At 41.0% G+C, this 18,897-nt stretch overlaps 1 protein-coding gene across 1 annotated transcript in view; it reads left to right on the plus strand.

Moving 5' to 3' along the window:
* LOC139215701 (oxysterol-binding protein-related protein 10-like) overlaps positions 1-18,897 on the plus strand; it is a 68,891-nt gene that overhangs the window by 29,674 nt on the left and 20,320 nt on the right. The window contains exons 5-7 of the mRNA XM_070846743.1: positions 1,031-1,228; positions 10,247-10,487; positions 15,918-16,048. Coding sequence (XP_070702844.1) covers positions 1,031-1,228; positions 10,247-10,487; positions 15,918-16,048 — 570 coding nt within the window. The remainder of the gene's footprint in view (positions 1-1,030; positions 1,229-10,246; positions 10,488-15,917; positions 16,049-18,897) is intronic.

Here is an 18,897-nt window from a genome sequence, read left to right on the forward strand (position 1 = left end):
ATTATCCCCTCATCATATGTGCTAGTTGTAGGTTTGATTTACCGCATAGCGAAGGCTTGTTGTTTCCCTCTTAAGTGAGCAGGGTTCTTAGGTGCAAGTTGTTTATTTGATCTATTTTATTTTCACTGCTGCAGTGACCAGACCTCTGCGCTCTTCTAAAGGGTAAATCTCTCGTGCCTCGTTTTGCTGTGCTGCTGTAAACTAGTGGAGAGCAAAGACAGAAGAGAGAGATACTGTTCTGGCATCGCTGCCTGTGTGAGCGCAGAGGTCAGCAAACTGAAGAGACAAGGATCACAGAGGGGAAGCAAAGGAGGCATCAAAATGAAGAATGTGATGTGACTTTGGCTTCAGCGCACAGAGCCACTAAACAAAACAACAAAGGATGACTACCTTTTTACAAAACTCACTCGAACGTCACAATTCAGTTCACAAACCAAATGGTGTAGTAACGTCCAGCTTCACAGATATTAGCTAGCATTAACATTGCTGTCTTGAAAAGAGAAGCCATATTAGTAGAGGTCTTTCTGCACTGCTATATCTACCATATGCTGCTTAGTGACTTAGTGGTTTATTTAGATTACTGGAAGATTACATGGAGTTTGAAGATTAAGATTATTCTAACTAATTTCTTTAGCATAAGAATAACTGTCGTGTTAAAGCATAATTTGATTCCTTCCTGTACTAAAGAAATGGAGATGGTTCAAGTGTAAGAGGGCAGAGTTGTTACTGTAGAATGCAAAGGCACAGCGATGTTCTCCTCTCTGTTAGTAAGAACCCAATAAACATAAAAGCCATTTTTTTCAGTACAAATCTAATATTGAACCTTTTTGTGGCTAAAGTTTATTTGATTTGGAGAGTAGATCCCTGGCATTCCTTGTTTTTTTTTTGTTTTTTTGTTTTTTTAATTTGAGGTAATTTCAAAGAGCATGCTCTCGCTGTGTCTCTTCCTTTACATTATCATACTCCTTCCACATTTAAATTCCCACCAACTCTCTCTCTCCCTTTCTGTCTCACCCCCTGCTTCCCCCAGGGCTCCTCATCCTCTGGTCGGACCCGTAGCTACTCCCTCCTCCCCCACCTAACCCCATCTTCATCCCCGGGTTCTCAGAGGCACCTGAGCCACACGGCCTCACCCAGCAACATCGTCACCATCACCCACCACAAATCACCGGCTGCAGCTCGGCGGGCCAAGAGTCAGTACCCAGGACGGCTGCTGGAGGTCAAAGAGGTGGGTATTGAAGGCAGAGCAACATTTGAAAGCTTGGCCTCGAGAGTCGAGTTTCAAAGCATACGTGTGGGCGTATGTTTTTATGTTTTTGTCTTTTAAAAGAGGCTGCAAAGAAAGGAAGTAAGCAAGTGAGGATGGGTTTGACAACATGAAAGTTGAATTCAGTTTTATTGGAACTTGCTTCTTTTTCTTTGTGGTGTTGGTTATTTCTATCAGTGAAAATATTGTACTCACCAAAGTGTTTGCTGAGGTCTGGAAACAGGACGATGTTGCTGCAACAAAATCCAACAAGGCCAAAATGTGTGCAGTCAAACCACGAAACAGGTTGAATTCAAGCTAACAATGCTGCTTAAAATCCTTAATTGCACAAAAACTGTATACAACTAAGACAAATATGGTAGATGAAACGTGACCAGCGGGCAGTTGAGCTTTCTTAACACTAAGGAGCTAATCTGCTAGCATGCTTCCTGCTGGCTGTGCCAAACATGTTATCTTATATATTGTCCACACTGGCTGTGAGATTGATGAAATTGTTTCATGATTATTTTTTTTTTTAAATGTTACAACGGTCATATCTCCGTACAAAGTTTCTTTGTCTTTCTGTTGCAGCAGCGGTCAGTTATTATATTGATAAGTTGTGGTGTTATTAATATTCATGGACATATCAAGGGTATATTTCGAAAGGAGGCTAGCTTGCTACAAGTCTTTACTTTGTTTCTTCAGTCATTTTTACGTTTGATCATTTATTCATTGATTACATTCACATTTTTCCTAATTTTTCAAAGATTCAAAGTTCTACTCTGAATCACGTCCTGCAGCACAAGTGGACAAGCTAGCAAAGTTACTGAAAGTCACATTTGGACAATTTGTTTGATGCTTTTACTCTTCAACTTGTGTTTAAAATCTCTATGATCATATGCCTGCTTGCTGCATTCCCTCATCTTGACAGTTAACTTGGTGTTTTTATTATCAATAGATGATGATAGACAGAATAAGAGATAAGTTCTAATAAACCGTGTTTTTTAAATAGAATATATACATTAAATATTAGAGTCAAACAAATACTTTGGTTTACATAGAAAAAGCTGTACGTTCAATAAAGTCTGTTAAGTCCTTTCTGATCATTTGGCCCAAGCTCCACAAGCTGTGCTGTATTTTGCGTGGCCTCTGGTCTCAGGTGGGACACTGGTGCAGTGAGTTCAGCAGATATTTCTGGCTCCCTGGCAGGCTTGACAGTGACTGCAGTGTGCTCAGTCTTCACTGTAAGTTCAGCTTTGTTTGCATTTTTATGGTATATATCAATACTGATTAACACGGCCGGTGACAGAGGGTCGAGCTGGTATGTTGTTGAATCAGCTGCGTGTGGCGAGTGTGTGCAGTAATCAACATAAGAGATGCCAGTGTGTGCGCAGAAGATAAATGGTGAAGGTGATGAACGAGGAAAAGTGACAGCGAGCTCGTCCACATGGAACATTTAATAATCCAAACCGTGTCGCCCTGCCAATTCCCTCAATGTATACATTTGAATAGTTTTTCCTGCTATTTCCATAAGAGTTTAAACTTACATACCTTCAAACACGCTGAGTTAATTACAAATCCCTCCATTTGAAATTGCCAATCAGTTTTGGTTTTAGCTTGAAGTTCAAATCCTCATTAATTCTCTCCGCCTCAGTTACCAGACCTGTCAGTTCTGGTTACCACTTCCTCCTCATCTGCAACATCTCCATACACTCAGCACAGTCATATACTTCTCCCTGCTTATCTTTTAAGAGAGGATTGTTTTTTTTTCCCTGTCTCTTCTTAATAGCCTGTCTGCGGTTGGTTTATAGTGATTAATTGCAAGAGATTAGGCCTGAAGTTGGGTTTTCAAAGTGAAAATGATAAAGACATGATGAAGACATGATTGTATGGCTTGCTGGCAAACTGCAGAGCCATTAGCTGCAGCACCTTTTCTTTCACCCCTTTGTTTAGAGATGAAATGTGCTTTTCGGATCGTTGCCAGGCAGCTGTGCATCTGGCTGTTGAATTATGGAGATAAGATGATTTCACAGTGTGGAAGGAGGAAAAAAAACGTGGTCAAAGAGAGACAAGAAGCTTTCTAAATGTAAAACACTTCTGTCCATGTAAACTGCTGGCACAGAGGAGAAAAACAGGAGCTGACAGGCAGGAGGTCACGTCGGCCACCATGACAAATCATATCTGATCCCCGCAAATACTTTCTGGCCTGTTTTGGCCGTCGACTTGTTTTGGTGCAAGTTCATCAACTGAAAAAACTGAAATTGTACTTAAATAGTTTTATTATGCATATTATCAGTGCCTCGGACCAAACAGATCAAGTTTGCAAAGGAAATTTGATTTCCACAAGTAGGAAAATGTACGTTACATTTCTGCATGACGACTATGTAAAGTTGCTATGATCAAAATTGCACATTCATGTGGTGAATGCACACAAACGCACCCCCAAATGAGTGATAACGTCGCTGTGTGACTGTGTAATAGTTGATAATAGGTGATGCTATATGTCAGTGTTGTATTTACAGCTTGTGCCAGTGCTCAAAAAACAGTCGATAATAGTTTTAAGCCTAAAAATTGATTTGCATCCCACTGACACGATCCGGTTGGCCCTCCACTAACTTGAATGGGGATGAAATGATTTAATTCGTGTGGCTATTCTAGACTTTCTAAATGTTATCGGACCTGATGGTGAAATGAGTCATTTCATGGGGTTGCGGCGCTCAAAAACATGTATTCATCATTTTCCTCCAGATCAGTGGAATAATGTAAAAACATTGATAGGAATGTGCATCGAGTCACCCACATACACATGCATGAGGACAGCGAAAACAGGGACCTGCTCATAAATAAACATCGCCATAGACCTACTAGAGGTAAAAACACTCCACAGGTTGCCTTTTAAGTTACTTGTTTTGTCTGTCAACAGTTCAAGACGTCTTAAAAATTTATGGATATCCAAGTGAGAGTGAAATGCCTGTTTGGCATCTTTGCTGAATGATTGACTATTTTTCTGTATTGTTTCAGCTGCCCAGTTGCCCGTAGGTTTATCCTTAACCTTGCTGCTTATTTGAAGGTTACATGGAGAAGAAGACGATCTTTCACCTGTAGCTATCTGATCCTCGCACCAGAATAACAACGATGACTCTCACTCACTGTCCTAATCTGAGACAAAGCATCGGCCAAACAGGGCGTTATAACACACAAAGGACCAAAACAAAACAATACTGCTTGCCGAATTACCTGCCATGCATTTAAAACATCGCAGTCAGATCTGAGAAACTTGTACTGCGGTGTCCCCTCTCCTAAAACTGAAACAGGAGTGAGTAGCCTGCACAGTCATTAGCTAAACTGTGTATTAAAAACTTGGCATTCACCAAGTTGGTTCGTCTGGTTGCTGTGCTTGTCACTCTGACGACACTGTTGGAGGAGCATCAATATTTCATACAAAGATCTTTCTTTCATGCCTTCTTGCTTATTGAAGGTCTGGCTGGCTTCAAGTTGTTAAATTCCCCATTCAGATAACGCCATGCTGTGCGTAGGCTTCTTCTCGCTAAGAATATCCCGTCAAAGTGATTCACTCTGTGACAGAAAAAGAGCAACTAGCTATGAGTGGAGAGTGGAGACTAATTTCTCACCTCTCAGGAGCAGAGTCTGTCTCCTCAAGTGAACCTGGGACAGTTTGAGTAAATACGGAGCAGATGGTGTGATCATTAAGCAAAACAAACACTCCTTTGGTGTTTGTGCTTTCTCCACAGAAGGAAAAAAAACAAAGCCCTCTGTGATACGTGATTCGTTTTCTGTTCAGCTTCACACTGCTGCTTCCTGTGACCTGATTCATATCTGCCATCATTTAGCTTCAGTCTTCATCTCTCCTCACATCCACTATTCTCTCTCTGCCTCCAACCAGCTTCCCTCCCTCCTCACGTCGTTTGTTGTTCTCCTTCCGTTATTCATCACAGACCCATAAACTTGTTTGACGGGTTTGGCACAGGGCCGCGGTGTGCTGGAGTCGACAGTAGAGGAGCGTGCTCGCCCTGTGATTTATACACTACTGCGCACAGAAGAGACCAGAAAGCTGCTGCGTGCTGATTATCAGTGGATTTATGGTCCGACAGCATCACCGGGAATGTTGTGTTGTACATCCTACTTATTCTCTGGCCACCATCGCTGATAATATCCTCAAACACCACTCGGTTGCTTCCAGTAACGCCTATACCCACCCAGATACAGATGGATACAACAGCATCACTCACTAAGCACATCAGAGTTGGGGGTCTAAAGAAAATGAATGATTGTTGCTGTGTAATAGGATTAAAGTGTCCATCACCCACCTGGCTCAAGGCTCTGCTCACCTGGTAAATGCTCATGCTTTTCATACTTCATGACTGAAGTTTGTATCACAGGCTTTCTGCAACAAAAAAAAAAAAGTCATCTCCAATCCCAAATAAGTTGAAATAAGCCTCATGACATCATAAGGGTTGTTTTTCAAACTTTCAAGCACCCTATAGAGCCTCAGAAGATATTACATAACTGTTTTCTCAGGCTTAATAGTTCTCTTTGTGACAAGTAAGCTGAACCTGATGTGCCTATGACAAAAATGAAAATGCAATCACATCAATGAGTTTAAAAGCCTTCAAACAGACTCCAAAACAAGCAGAGGTTTATAACTCTATAACACAACATATTGCAATACTGGAAAGTTACCATAGCAACATTTTTTTTTTTATCCGCCATGTAGACGGATGAAACGATTTGCTCTGCTGTGGCAGAAGTTGAGCCACATTCAGCTTTTTGCAGTTTTTTCCAGAGTCTTCTGCATCTATTGTCTTATTATTAAAGTAATGCTGTGTTCATTTCATATGTGATGGATGGTAGAGATGGGAAAGATTTCCATGTTTAGGACTTGGATTCACAGAAGCTGACAACTGAAAATGGTTGTATGACTGTAGAGTTAGCTGTTAAGGGTAAAAACAATGTGAAGAGACAATACAGCGCTACATTGATTAAATTAGGGTTTAATTATATTGAATGACAGACTTTACCCCATGTTTGTTTGGTCGTCAGTTAATTTCATATCATTAAATGTGAAGTTGGATGAATCGTAACTTTCAGAACAGTCTCACCAGTCGTTATTGCAACTAAGATGTCGACATGAACGTTATTTACACATTGGAAGCTGGTTACGATTATAACTCTGATATGACATGATGGTGGCTTTACCCTACAAAAAGTATAACATCCTTCTCTGTGTGTATGTTTTATTTCTAAATATATGTGCTTTATATTATGGATAGTGTGTTGTTTGATAGACTAAATAAATACTTTTGAAGAGCCGTTATATTTGTGAGGTCTTGGGTTGAATGTTCAGGCCACCGTCATGCTGTCACCTCCCATCCATCTGTTCATCCATGCATGCATTTGTCTTTCCTCTGAATGTGTGACGGTAGGAGTCAGTGCACATTACCGTCTTTCCTCAGCCAGCTTGTCACAGCTGATGTGAACTCATCAAATGCCTCGAGTCTCAGTGCAGCAGCACCACTGGGCACTCGCACTGCTGCGGCAGAGCTGGATCACTGGGGTTAGGCTATTTCTGGAAGCATCACTGGTCCTGTTGGCTCCAGAGAGAGGTGTATGTGTGTGTGGTGGGGGAAGCTGCCATTACTGCAAGGCTTAGCTTTGTAGCAGAGGTCTGCTTCAGTTTTATGCACTTTTCATGTTCATGTCTAACAGTGTAACCTGCTGATAAACAATTCACATACTGTACAGAGAGCAGTGTCATTTAAAAACTCAAGTTTAGTTTTTGTCCATATGCAGTATATGTATATAAATGTCTATTTGTAGTCGCATTTATGAGCTAGTTTGTGTTGGAATATAAGGGAGAGATTAGTTCTTGTTTTTTCAATGTGTCTATTGTCTCTCTGTCTCTTATCTACCACATGGGGCCAGACTGTCTTTATGATGTTCACCTGCTGACAGTTTTCCAATAAGGGCCTTTTAGGTGCGTGTGTGTCTTTATCCAGTCAGGTATTATAAGATGATATCTTATTTTATAGTTGGCTCCCTATTTTCCTTTAAATTACTAATTTATCTCATATCTTCCTTACCTGTTATTTGTGCTTTTGTGAAACAAAAGACACCACAGGTGTTTTTATGTAAAAATGTTTTCCTGACATAAAAGTTGGCTGCATTTTACTAATCACCATAAAACTTATTTTTGAGCACAGTATGACTTTTTAGATCAACTTGTGGTTGCATAGCAACACATTGTCTCACCAATTTGCATTACCATCTGCTAAAGGTGCCTTCAGTGAATTTAGACCCAGAGGCAGCGCTGATTTCTGTTGTCACCCGTGCACTATAGATGCTGTATTCTTCTTCTAAATCTCTACTTTTCTGCCTACATTTTCATGATGTATACTTAAAATTAATGATATTGACAGTTGTGCAGCTTTACCATAGTTATATCATAACTTCAGTATCGATACATGGATACATGTCCTCATAAAGCAATACTTACCTAAAACTCTAGCTATTTAGTATGAAACACTCTCCTGTAGACATAACAGGTGGTTGTTAAAATGACTGTAGTTTTCTTCTGAACAAAAACACCAAAACTGTCCAGCCTGGATACACGGCAGATACAGAACCACAAATTAGGGCTGATAAGATGTATGACTATGTCTGTAAGACGGCATGACTCGACTCAGTGGATCTGTCACCTCAGCCTGTATTAGTTCAACACAAAATCTCAGCATCTAATTATCACTACCATACGTTGGCTGTAAAGTAACAAGAAACTGCTGTAGTGAAATGGCAATAGACAGAGAGCACTGGCTTTATTTTTTCACTGCTTCATGTGTGCGTGCGTTTTATTTATTTATTTTTTTTTAAACGCTCTCTAATATGTCTCAAAAATCCAGTATTGGTCAGGCCATGTTATGAATTTTATTTTTCACCAGTTTTCATGACAGAAAAAGTATCTAAACAGCTGTGGCATAATCCACTTCTGTGATATCCATCTATATATCCATATTCTCTGGTTTTTTTTTAATATTAATATTATTGTCACCAAAATGGCAACAATAAATAAATCCAGCTCTTTATCGGCTTATAAAGAGTGTTTAAATGATTCCCATCATGAATGGGGAAACATCTGTCTTGTTTTGTTTTATCACCAACAAATAAAACGCCTGTGTGAAGTGAAACGGCAAGTTCTGATCATTTGAAGGGCACTGAGAAAATGATATGATATCAGCATGCTGAACACTAAGAATCTATTTATAACAAGCTGTGGAGACAAAAATTTGAGCTCCATCTGCCTGAGGTATTGAGTAAGAAGCTGAATAATTGGATGAGCTCTGTGCTTTTTAAAGTAAAACTTCTTTACATGAATGTCAGTGCTGTATATAACCCAGCACATCAGATCTCAGTGACTCTAAAAAAGCTCTATGTAGTGATTCAGGGAGACAGATGTGCTATTGAAGTGCATATGGAGGACGAGTGTGTGAAGCCATATAATATTAATGAATACAACATTTCCAGACTGATAAACAACCCAGATTCATTAGCCTCAAGAGAAGCTTATTACCCGCAAGCGAGAACTGACTTTGTCTTCATCCTTTTGTGATACATTTAGACTCTGATAGGTGAGTCATACAGAAATAATTCTCAGTAAGAAATGCTCTTTGTGTCTGTAGGAGCACTTGGAAGAACTTCTTCTGTTTCTTCTGAGTCTTAGCAGTTTCTGTTTTTAGTGCTGCCGTCTTGGAGCTGGTGGTTGTGTGGATCAGCTGTTGCCTGTAGTCGAGACTGAAGTGTCACCACTAGAATTAATGCTAAGTTGTATCACTTCCTACGCACAACTAAGATAAAGTATAGATGTATGAGATGGTGGAAGGTTTAGTGTCAAATGCACATTTGTTTCTACTACATTCTCAGAAGAGTAATTCAAAATGTCAAAGACATTGTGTGCTATTTTCTAAAATGTAAACAGAAGTTTGCTAATGTTATTGCCATGGATTTGATGAACATCTTATTACGAGAAAATGCCAGTGTTACTACTAATTAGGTCCACAATTCAGGAGTCAACAGTGAAAGTGGACGTTTAGGCACGAAGCTGGAGTTATTCTGTGTGAACAAATCCAATGAAGAGACCAAAGTCAGCCATGTGTTAGTCCATCTCTCAATACTCTGTGGCTCTCAGCCTGGTTCCTATTGAAGACACAGGTTTTTAAAAACATGTTTGTAGTTTCATCATCTTAAAAAAGCTGGTCACTGTAGTTATTAGTTTTTCCACTAAAAGAGGAGTGAATGGGGCATTTGTGGGGACTATTTTCAGCTGCGGATTAATACACATCTGGTGCACTGATGAGTATTTATAATGTAGGATTTTCTCATAATAAACTACTATGCACATGTTCATCGCAATGAAGGAACATGTCACAGAGGCCCGCTGTGTGGCTCACTGTTTCCCTACAACAATGAGGGTCTGTGCTACAGAGGAATAAACTGTATCATTGTTGGTGTCTGTCCTTTCACAAGATCACCAGACTCATTCTTTAAAGGCAAATACATGTTATTCCAACCATTGAGGCCCTTCCTCCTTAAAGGGAATCATTGAAAATAGACAGAAATGGAAAAAGCAAATGTAATAGGATGAACAGTATGTATTTAAGGGTTTTTTCCTGCCGATGTACACAGAGATAGATTAATAGTTTCTTTAGTTTCTATCACATTAAATGCTAATCTGTAAATTACTGTCTGATGATGATAGTGATTTTCTAAGCATCCAGTGAGCAGGACTGTTTTTAATGTTGCACTGTGGCTAAAAATACTTTCTGGTAAGACTGATATACTTCTGCATCCACAAAGCTACCTGTAAGTAATTTATACCATATTATGTGAATAACAACATGAACATCATGTGTCTTTACATGGCTCATTGACTCACTTGAGTAATGTGACTGATGTATTTTAATGGTGTGCGTCGCTGTTGTCCACCAGGTGATGTCCCAAGCAGAGGGCCAACAGAAGAACCTGGTGCAGTCCATTGACTCTCTTCCCACCAGAGGCCCGCTCTCCTGTCTGGACCAGGACCTGCTGCTGCTCAAAGCCACGTCGGCCGCCACACTCAGCTGCCTGGGAGAGTGCTTGAACATCCTCCAACAGACCCAGAGCCAAAGCCAGGCACCACCTCAGTCTCAGGCCTGCGAGCGCAACCACCCTGCCCACGGAGCCCCCTCCGGTGAGTCCGCCCCGGGCCCCGTTCCAGTGCTGCTACTGGAGCCCCCAACCCCTCCATCTCCCCCATCCCTCTTGTCTTTCCAGTCCCCTCCTCCAGAGCCCAGTGTCAGCTTCAAGGGCCAGCTGGGGCAGCTGGACTGCGGCTCTTGTCCCTGCCTGATGGGTACCATGAACTTCAATGTTTGTAGTAAATGCTGTTGAATGTTGCATTTGTGTGTTAAATTGTTTGTTTTATTTTGTTCCATTTATGTTTTCTTTGCCACAGTTTGTAGTTGTTGGTGTTGTTCTGTGTTGTTTTCCATTCATTATTCTGTCTCTTCAATGTCGTCAGTTACATTGAAATGCCAATACTTCCTAAAAATCGTAGTGCCAAGTACAAGCTTGAATGTGAAGTGTGTATGAACGTGAATTTATTGTCAGTCTTGTTTACAGAATCCCTGAAAGCATTTTAGACTGTCCCCCACCATGCATGTCAGAAAAAGCAGGGTTTATGTGTGAATGAGTAAACCTAAAATTAATGACTAATACTATGCACTTCTAAATCTCCTCAAAGGATTAAGTCTTTGCCAAAGGAATCCACACTGGTGCCTAAAATGTCAGACCTCTGCCATGTTTAACCCTCTCTGTGCCAGATCACAATGGATCCAATAAAGTTCTTTCGATTTAAACCATTTGCAGCCTGAGGGTGGTTCTATTGGCATAACACCAATGATTAGGATTAGGATTAGGATTAGGAAATGTTTCTTAAAGGTGGACAAAAGACCCCAAATATAGAACAAGAATAGACTTTGATAATGGCAAATCCATCAACCACGCTTTTGGCTAATCCTATTTTCCCAAATACAGTGGAATATTTAGAATCCATTTCTAGTCTCCAAGTTGCTACAGAACAACCGCACCATGAATATTTTTACCAAGAAAGAGGAGTAGAGCTGATTTAAAGTAATACTCCACTGAAAATCTATGGATTACCAACCACTCACTGCCTATAGGCTTGAGAAGCGACGCTGAAAATGTGTTGCCTACTACTTTAGTGGAAGGTGTCTGTCGTAGTCAGTTTGGATTCACAGCAGTTACAGTGGCTCCCAATGGACAACCGTAACTTATGGCAAATAGACGTTTTTGAAACACCTGCAGCATAATTCACATCTCTGCTGTTCCATGCAGTAGCTGGATCTGTCAGGGACATGTAGATGATCAAAATGGACGTGTACTTAATGTTACTAAATGGCAAATAGATATGCTAAATGCCATACTATTTCCTCCTCATACCTCTAAAGCTCTGCTGCAAGTATACCGAACAATTGGATTATGCTGAAGTAGATGCTTGCAAATTTTTCTGTGGATGTTTTTGATCTTGTTGCCTGAGGTTAATGACTGAAAAAATTAAATCACAGATACAAGCAGCCAAAATGAATTTCCTTTTCAAGGTAACTGGGCTCATTCTGAAGGTGTATTCAGACAGAAAGTGACCTTGACCACTGGACCTTAATTGTAGTTTGTGCTGATTCACCCCAAGCAGTCATGCATACTTGTTAATCCCTGGGACTTGCATGGATGCAACTTCACCTCAATTCGCTCTGCCTCATGCTAATTGCATCTATCTCACTCTCTGGTCTTTCCTTTGACCTTGTATGCATTCGTGCTGCCTCTAAAATTCACCTCACTTTCTGAACACACCTTTTAGAGATAGGTTGGGGAGGTCCAACATCCACAAGGAACTGTGTAGCACCACTGCACCTTCGCTTTGAAAGGCGTCATTTGCCTCCTGGACACCCCTCTGTTGAGGTACTCTATGCATCAGACCCTGGAGATGCTGAAATGAGAATGGGAACAACTTGGGATCACCAAGGAAGAGCTACAACTATACAACTGTGCACGAACCTGGAATAAGCAGTGGAAAATGATTGGATGGATGATTTTGTTGCATGTTTTTGTTGTGACTTCTTGGTCCCCTTTGGAATCTATTGTAACTGCTGTGAATCCAAACTGCCGACAGCTGCCGTCTTTTAAGCCCTACAGGTGCATGTTTTTGGTGGAGTATTTGAGTGAAGAAGTTTTGGTGAACCTTTATCCATGACTTTGGTGGTCTGGGTTTGGGTGGGTGCTGGATCTCAGCCAATCTGCCAGTCCTCACAGTGTGTTGGTCTTCTCTTTGCGCCAACAGTCACCCTGCCCTGTACCTGTTCATCAGACAGGGGGTGGTGTGGAGTGGGACCACCGGGCCGCAAGTACAAACCTCTTTCCTTCCGCTGCCTGGCTGATAAGTCCTGTGGGGGTCCAGCTGCTCCCCGCTTCCGGCATGTACCCCCCACACCTCAGTGAGGAGTCTTTTGTTAGGATCCTCGGCTTTGCCGAGTGACGGGTAGTGTGGTTCACCGGCATGGGCAGCATCCAGATTAGATGCAGCTGATAAAAAGAGTGTCTGGCTGGTCGGTTGGTTGGTTGAATGGTTTTGTTTTGCCCACATGGAAAGCTTTGCCACTGCATGGGCAAGATAACTCTTTGGTAGAGAGCCGAGCATGAGGTCGGACTGAGTTTGGCTGGCACGTTAGTCCCTCCAGGCTCCTATTATGACAAAACCAGAGCAGATTGTTTGAGTCAGCTCTAGTAATCACAAAGACAGCCAAGGATCTTTGTTAACTCCCACCAAAAACCTGCCAGTCACAAACCAAACAGCATATTATCAGCTGATGTCATGGAGGATCTTTGCTGCTCGCTCTAGCTCTTTTCGGATCCCTCCTTCCCCTCCCCTTTGTCACAGCCATAAAGAGCTTGAAGCCCACCCTTCTGCCTCTTTCACTCACACACGCAGAACATTTTCCTTTAAGGAAATGAAAATCCATAAAGGAAATTTACTTTGCAAACTAGTTCCCTTGCAGCTTAACATTAAGACAGGAACAGAGAATCGAGCATTTTAAACAAAATAAAAGGGACAAGAGGAAGGTGTTGTAGGCTAAGAGTTGGATGTGAAAGCATCATAAAATCTGAATCGATGTCACAGCCCAGAAATGGAAGGTAAATGCCATTGGAAACACCTACTGCATGAATGTTTGTCTCTCCACTGTTTGATCTGCGACAGCCTTTTGATTTACTTGCATGCTTCTATCCAATGGTCCAGACATCCCCCTGCTCACAGAGTGTTTCTACTTCTGGTGCTCCATTGTGACATCTCAGAGAAAGTATCAAAGTAGATGTAGCTGTCAAAAAATTGTGTTTGTAAACCAGCTACTTGTGAAAAATCATTATTACCAGCATAAACGCATGAACTATTCCCAGAAGAGTTTCCCCTGAAACTCTGTCTTGAAATGAACACTTAGGAACCTATCAACCTCCAAATGTCTTGAGAATAACCTTTTCAGAAAATTCAATTTCACTATATTTACAACTCACTTCTCACTTGCCTTCAGGCAGAGCCACCCCTGCTCATGTCTCCACTGTGTACGAGTCCAGTATCATTGGAGGAGGTTTGCGAATATATTTCAGGTTCCTGTCAGTCAAGCTGTCAGCTGACCAAAGCAGAGGCCTGGCCTGAGGGCTATTTCAGCACATTTTGTCGAGACCAATTCGCCTCAGGCTCACCAGTATGTCGACTTGTATCAGCACAGCTTGCTTCTCACTAATGGGCATCAAAGAACGGCCTCTTGGTGCATTAGACTTTTGACCCAATTTGAGTGTTGGGACTGGAGATGAGAAGCGCCTCCATTGCTCCATTAACAGTACTTTGAAATGGGATCTACTACTGTGATGTACATAAGAAGGTTTTAAACGAGGAAATTTGCAGCTTGGTTTTCTGATAGGTGAGCATGTTAAAAGGCTGTCAGAGTCAGAGACTGAATTTTTCAGGCTGTTAAGCAGATATCCACTAAGTATCGGTTCTTCTTAAGTAATGTAGTTTTTCTCTGTTTGGCATGAGTCTGTGCATCACAACATGACAAATGTTTTTAAAATCACACAAAAAAAAAATCAAATTGACATTCAGAAACTTTAATTTGTAATTCTGTAAAACAATACAGGATGTACACAGTTCAATACCATTTTTTTCAATGCAATACTGTAGTACTGGTGTAGCTGCCTGAATTTTTAGCCATGCTAGCGGCATGTGTCGGTCTTGTCTCTTTTGACAAGAATGAAATCCTATAGAGGCTTGACTTGGTCATCTACTGACTTTTCCTCTAGTGCCACAAGCAAGTTAAAGTTTTCTCTCAATACTGTGGTTTATGACCAAATTCCTGCAAAACAGACATTCCCATCAGCCTCAGCTGGTACTAATCAGCAAATTTTAAACTAAGATGGTGGACATGGTAAACATTATCGCTGCTTAACATAGGATGTTATCATTGCCCCCATGAGCGTGTTAGCATGCTCACAGAGCTGCTAGTGTGGCTGTAGTATTGGTCTTCACTGGTCTGCATGGACCCAAGATTCCAAGACCCGACCTCTTAGATCCTTGGTTCTGGTCCCATTATATTACCACGGATCCTGGATCTGTTTATCATTATGTGTTCTATCCTAATGGATCCAAGAAGACCTGTGATCAACGCTGATCACATGAGAAATGCAGCTGTCTGCAACTATTGCAACGGATTTCCCAGGGCCATCAGGATTTGGGTCTGTCTTTTCGGACCTGTGCAGACTTTTAAACTCGTGGTGTTGTTGGTGCATTCGTCACAAACCTTTGTAACGTAAGCACTGGAAGCTCAAAAATAAAAAATCTCAGCTCAAAAATCTCATAATGTTATATTCCAAACAGAGAAAAACAGCACAAGCAAAGAGCAAATGTTGTCAAATGTAACTGCCACAACACTAACTGAGAGACATTTAGAAGGATTTTGCTTAACAGCACTGCCTGAAAAAACCCATTAAGTTGAATCATCACCTCTGACAGTTCATGCCCTGTAGGTGAAGAGGGGAGAGGTTGAGTGCTCAGATTATATATTGATTTTTAAATGCCTTATGCGACTGCAGTAACTGGCATGAAAAGGCTCAGTTATAGTGTGCAGGATGTAAATGTATTATATTTCTGCTCAACATGTAATTGTCTTTGGCCAGGGTGAATGAATCATTATCCTTATCAGTGCTGTATATCTGACCTGAGTGAATACAACAGGGCAGGATATAGCAAATATTAAATTCAAACAGACATGCACAAGCATACACACAATTTCCTGATGTCAAGTCATAATCAGGCACCATTTATGAGAGCCTTAATATTGAATGTGGGAAATGAATAAGATATAGGAGTGTGATATGAGTTTTCTCATTAGTCCCCCTTCTTGATTCTTCTGGTCAATTTCATCCAACCCCAAACCAATCATTAATACACACAAATCAACAGTACTAATCCTATAGTACTGAATCCCAAGTATCTCCTCACTGTTATTGACTGAAAGCCGGCAGTCGGCCCTGACGCTGCCTTGTCATTTTTCAGATGGTGTTCCTGTGTGGACTGTACCAAAGTCGCCCTCAGGGGAGCTGTTGAAGAACGGAGGTCTGACTCCTCTACGATCAGCCGAGCCCTCCCCGGCCCTCAGGAAAAGGAGTCTGTCCCATGGTGCTGAGGTGAGAAACATTATATCACATTGTGAAATATCACCTTGTTCTTCCTGTGTTGTCTCGGCCTGTTAGAGATCTAAGTTTATGGTCTCTCAGATGTGGGACTCAGCCCACTGTGAGGCTGCACAACGAATCTAGGAGATATATAGACTGAGATAATGCCTGCTGTGATTTTTAACAGGTCAGGTTTTTTTTCTGACCCGTCAGACACAGGTTGGTTGGATGCTTGTAAAGAAAACCATTTTACATTTACTCTGTGTGGGGAAGGGAGATTATTTTTGCTGTGTTTTGTCATAATTAGGTGACATTGCAGATACAGGCCAGTATGAGCAAAGGCTGTAATCAAACCACGGACACCAAGAACGTTTAATCATACAGGGAAATGTTTTGTTTCTCAGTGTTAGCCTTGTTAAACATACTGATGGTTTTCCTCAATCAACAAAATTAGGCATATTATGCATGGTTTGCTTACTGCATAACATTTTTCAAGGTACATTTATATACTGATTTCTTATTTTCCTGGTAGCAATAGTTCAAATGACCTGAAATATGCTTCCTTGAAAAAGACAGTCCGTCAAAGTGAACATTTCACCTCCTTTTTCTGAATGAAATAAACCTCTCATTCATTGCTAATTCCCAAACTTTGTCAGTGTGCCAGTAGACTCAGACACATCTGTGATGATGTTGAGGCGATTTCTGCCTCACTTTGTTCTCTCATGTTTGCCTTTGTTTCTCAACAAGGGAAGCACGCCTCTGAAAGTTTTAACAGAGCTGCTGTCAAATAAGTGGGTCACATAGTATAGAGCTGGAACTGAGCTGATCCCAAGAGAGGCCTTCATGACGTCCTGCCTGCTGCAGAGAGGCAGACTGTCTGGACCACCCTGCATCAGTGACAGGAAATAGAGGCCAGGTGACACTGACGTAAATGTGTGGCAGTTGGTTGGAGAGAAAGCAGGGCGGGTGAAAGTATGAGGCTTAGATGGCGAAACATTGGTGCTTCGCTTCCTGTGATAAATGGAAAACAGACATCTCTGTGATTTAGTTAAAGTGCTGTTTATTTACTTCAAAGGACAAGAAGGGTGATGCCACCCTAAAGAAAGGGCTTGTTATTTATTCTAATCCATTTAAACTGCTTCATAAATTAAATTTACAAGACGTGCTTGTTGAAAAGCATGGTTTTTTTTGATGGTGCAGTGTCCTGGAAACTTTCCTGGCAAACGTAAACCTCTAAAACAGCAGCATTAAAGGTTTAACAATACAGTTATACTTTAATAGGGGCCATAAAAGATCTTGTCAAAATGTCCTGGGCTTCAGCAAAGAATCATTTTATCATTCTATAATTATTTTTATGATTGACCAATGAATTGTTTTGTCTAACAAATGCCAGAAATAAGTGGAAAATGCCTGCTATAACTTCCCAAAGCCCGAGGTGACTTCTTCAGATTGATGATCCCATGTAACCCCCGTGGTACATCAATCACATTATTCTCTGTTGTTAAACATTGAGGTAACCACCTGTTAAACACTCATACTCAACTCAGATCTTATGAAGGGTTGGCATTCGTTTATATCCAACCACCAAACAAGGTACAGGAACCAGAAAAAGACATTTTACCTTTGTTGTGAGCAGTGAATCACCACCTCACTGCCACGAGGGACTTAACTGTGCCGGCAGCAGTCTAATGTAGAGGCACTGAGATGTAAATCTGCAACGTTAATGATCATTTTCTGTTGACATATGAGTGTCAAATAGCTGTTACTGCATTGCAGTGTCAACCCATTTACAGCTAATTGTCAAGCTGTTCAACATACTTCATGGTGCACGATTAAGAGCAGAGAAGGGAGGGCAACTCATAATGGTGATTTGGTACCTTTTAAAGTCATTTCAGACAGTATTATGGCAGTTATGATTCAGGGGGCCTCAGCCAACCATCTGCACTGACATATCTGCCACTGTCACTATGTCAGTATATGAGGACACTGTGCTCAACTAATGAGTAATGTCAAGTCAGGCCTGTCGTAAAATAAGACACAGAGATTGAGGAAACTATAAAAAATTACCATCTGGTACTTGCATGATTTGATCATATTTCTACAGAGACCCATTAGGGTCACAAAACGTTTAAATTAACACAAAAAACATTGTGCTTGTGTTACACCAGCAGCCACAACAAAAAGACTTAGGCACAAATCCTTCAAAATTAAGCCTAATCAGCACAAATTTTAACTGACAGGAAAAATTACAGCTGCATTTAACAATATTTTGGTAATAACAGAAACACAGACTATGTTCAATGTAAAAGGTGACCTTGTGGTAATGAACCCACAGAGCTTTACTGCTTTGGGTCACTCTCACCAACCTGATTTCTAACCACAACAGGCAGCTGTTTTCAACACAAAAGCTCTAATGAAGCCACTGTACAGTAACTGCCCTGAAGCTAGCTGAGAGCAAAGTTAGCGGCCAGATGATGAAATTGGCGGAGCCTTTAGAAGCTAATGAGACAAATATTTCCCATCAGAGGTGGTGGAGACCAAAATAGAGCTTAAAGGAGTGTGAATATTGAAGTTAAATGTCATCATATAGCCAGAAACACAACTCAGTGTGGGTGTTGCCCCGTGTTTGTCATCGTATCAACTTTCAGAACTTTCAGTTGTTGTTTTTAGATTTTTCTGCTCCCCCTACATGGCAAAGAAAATAAATGTATGCAGGTTTAACTGCACCACAAAATAGCACGTATTATATATCCAAAGAATCCCCAAGCCCTATACTTAAGTCTCATATTGTAATTAAATCTGTAGTCTTGAATGAGGCAATCAGAATCAGTCGTAGGCTTCTGTATAATGGGGATGTTTTC

The sequence above is a fragment of the Pempheris klunzingeri genome, chromosome 16 (assembly GCF_042242105.1).
Source record: "Pempheris klunzingeri isolate RE-2024b chromosome 16, fPemKlu1.hap1, whole genome shotgun sequence".
Taxonomy (NCBI): Eukaryota; Metazoa; Chordata; class Actinopteri; order Acropomatiformes; family Pempheridae; genus Pempheris; species Pempheris klunzingeri.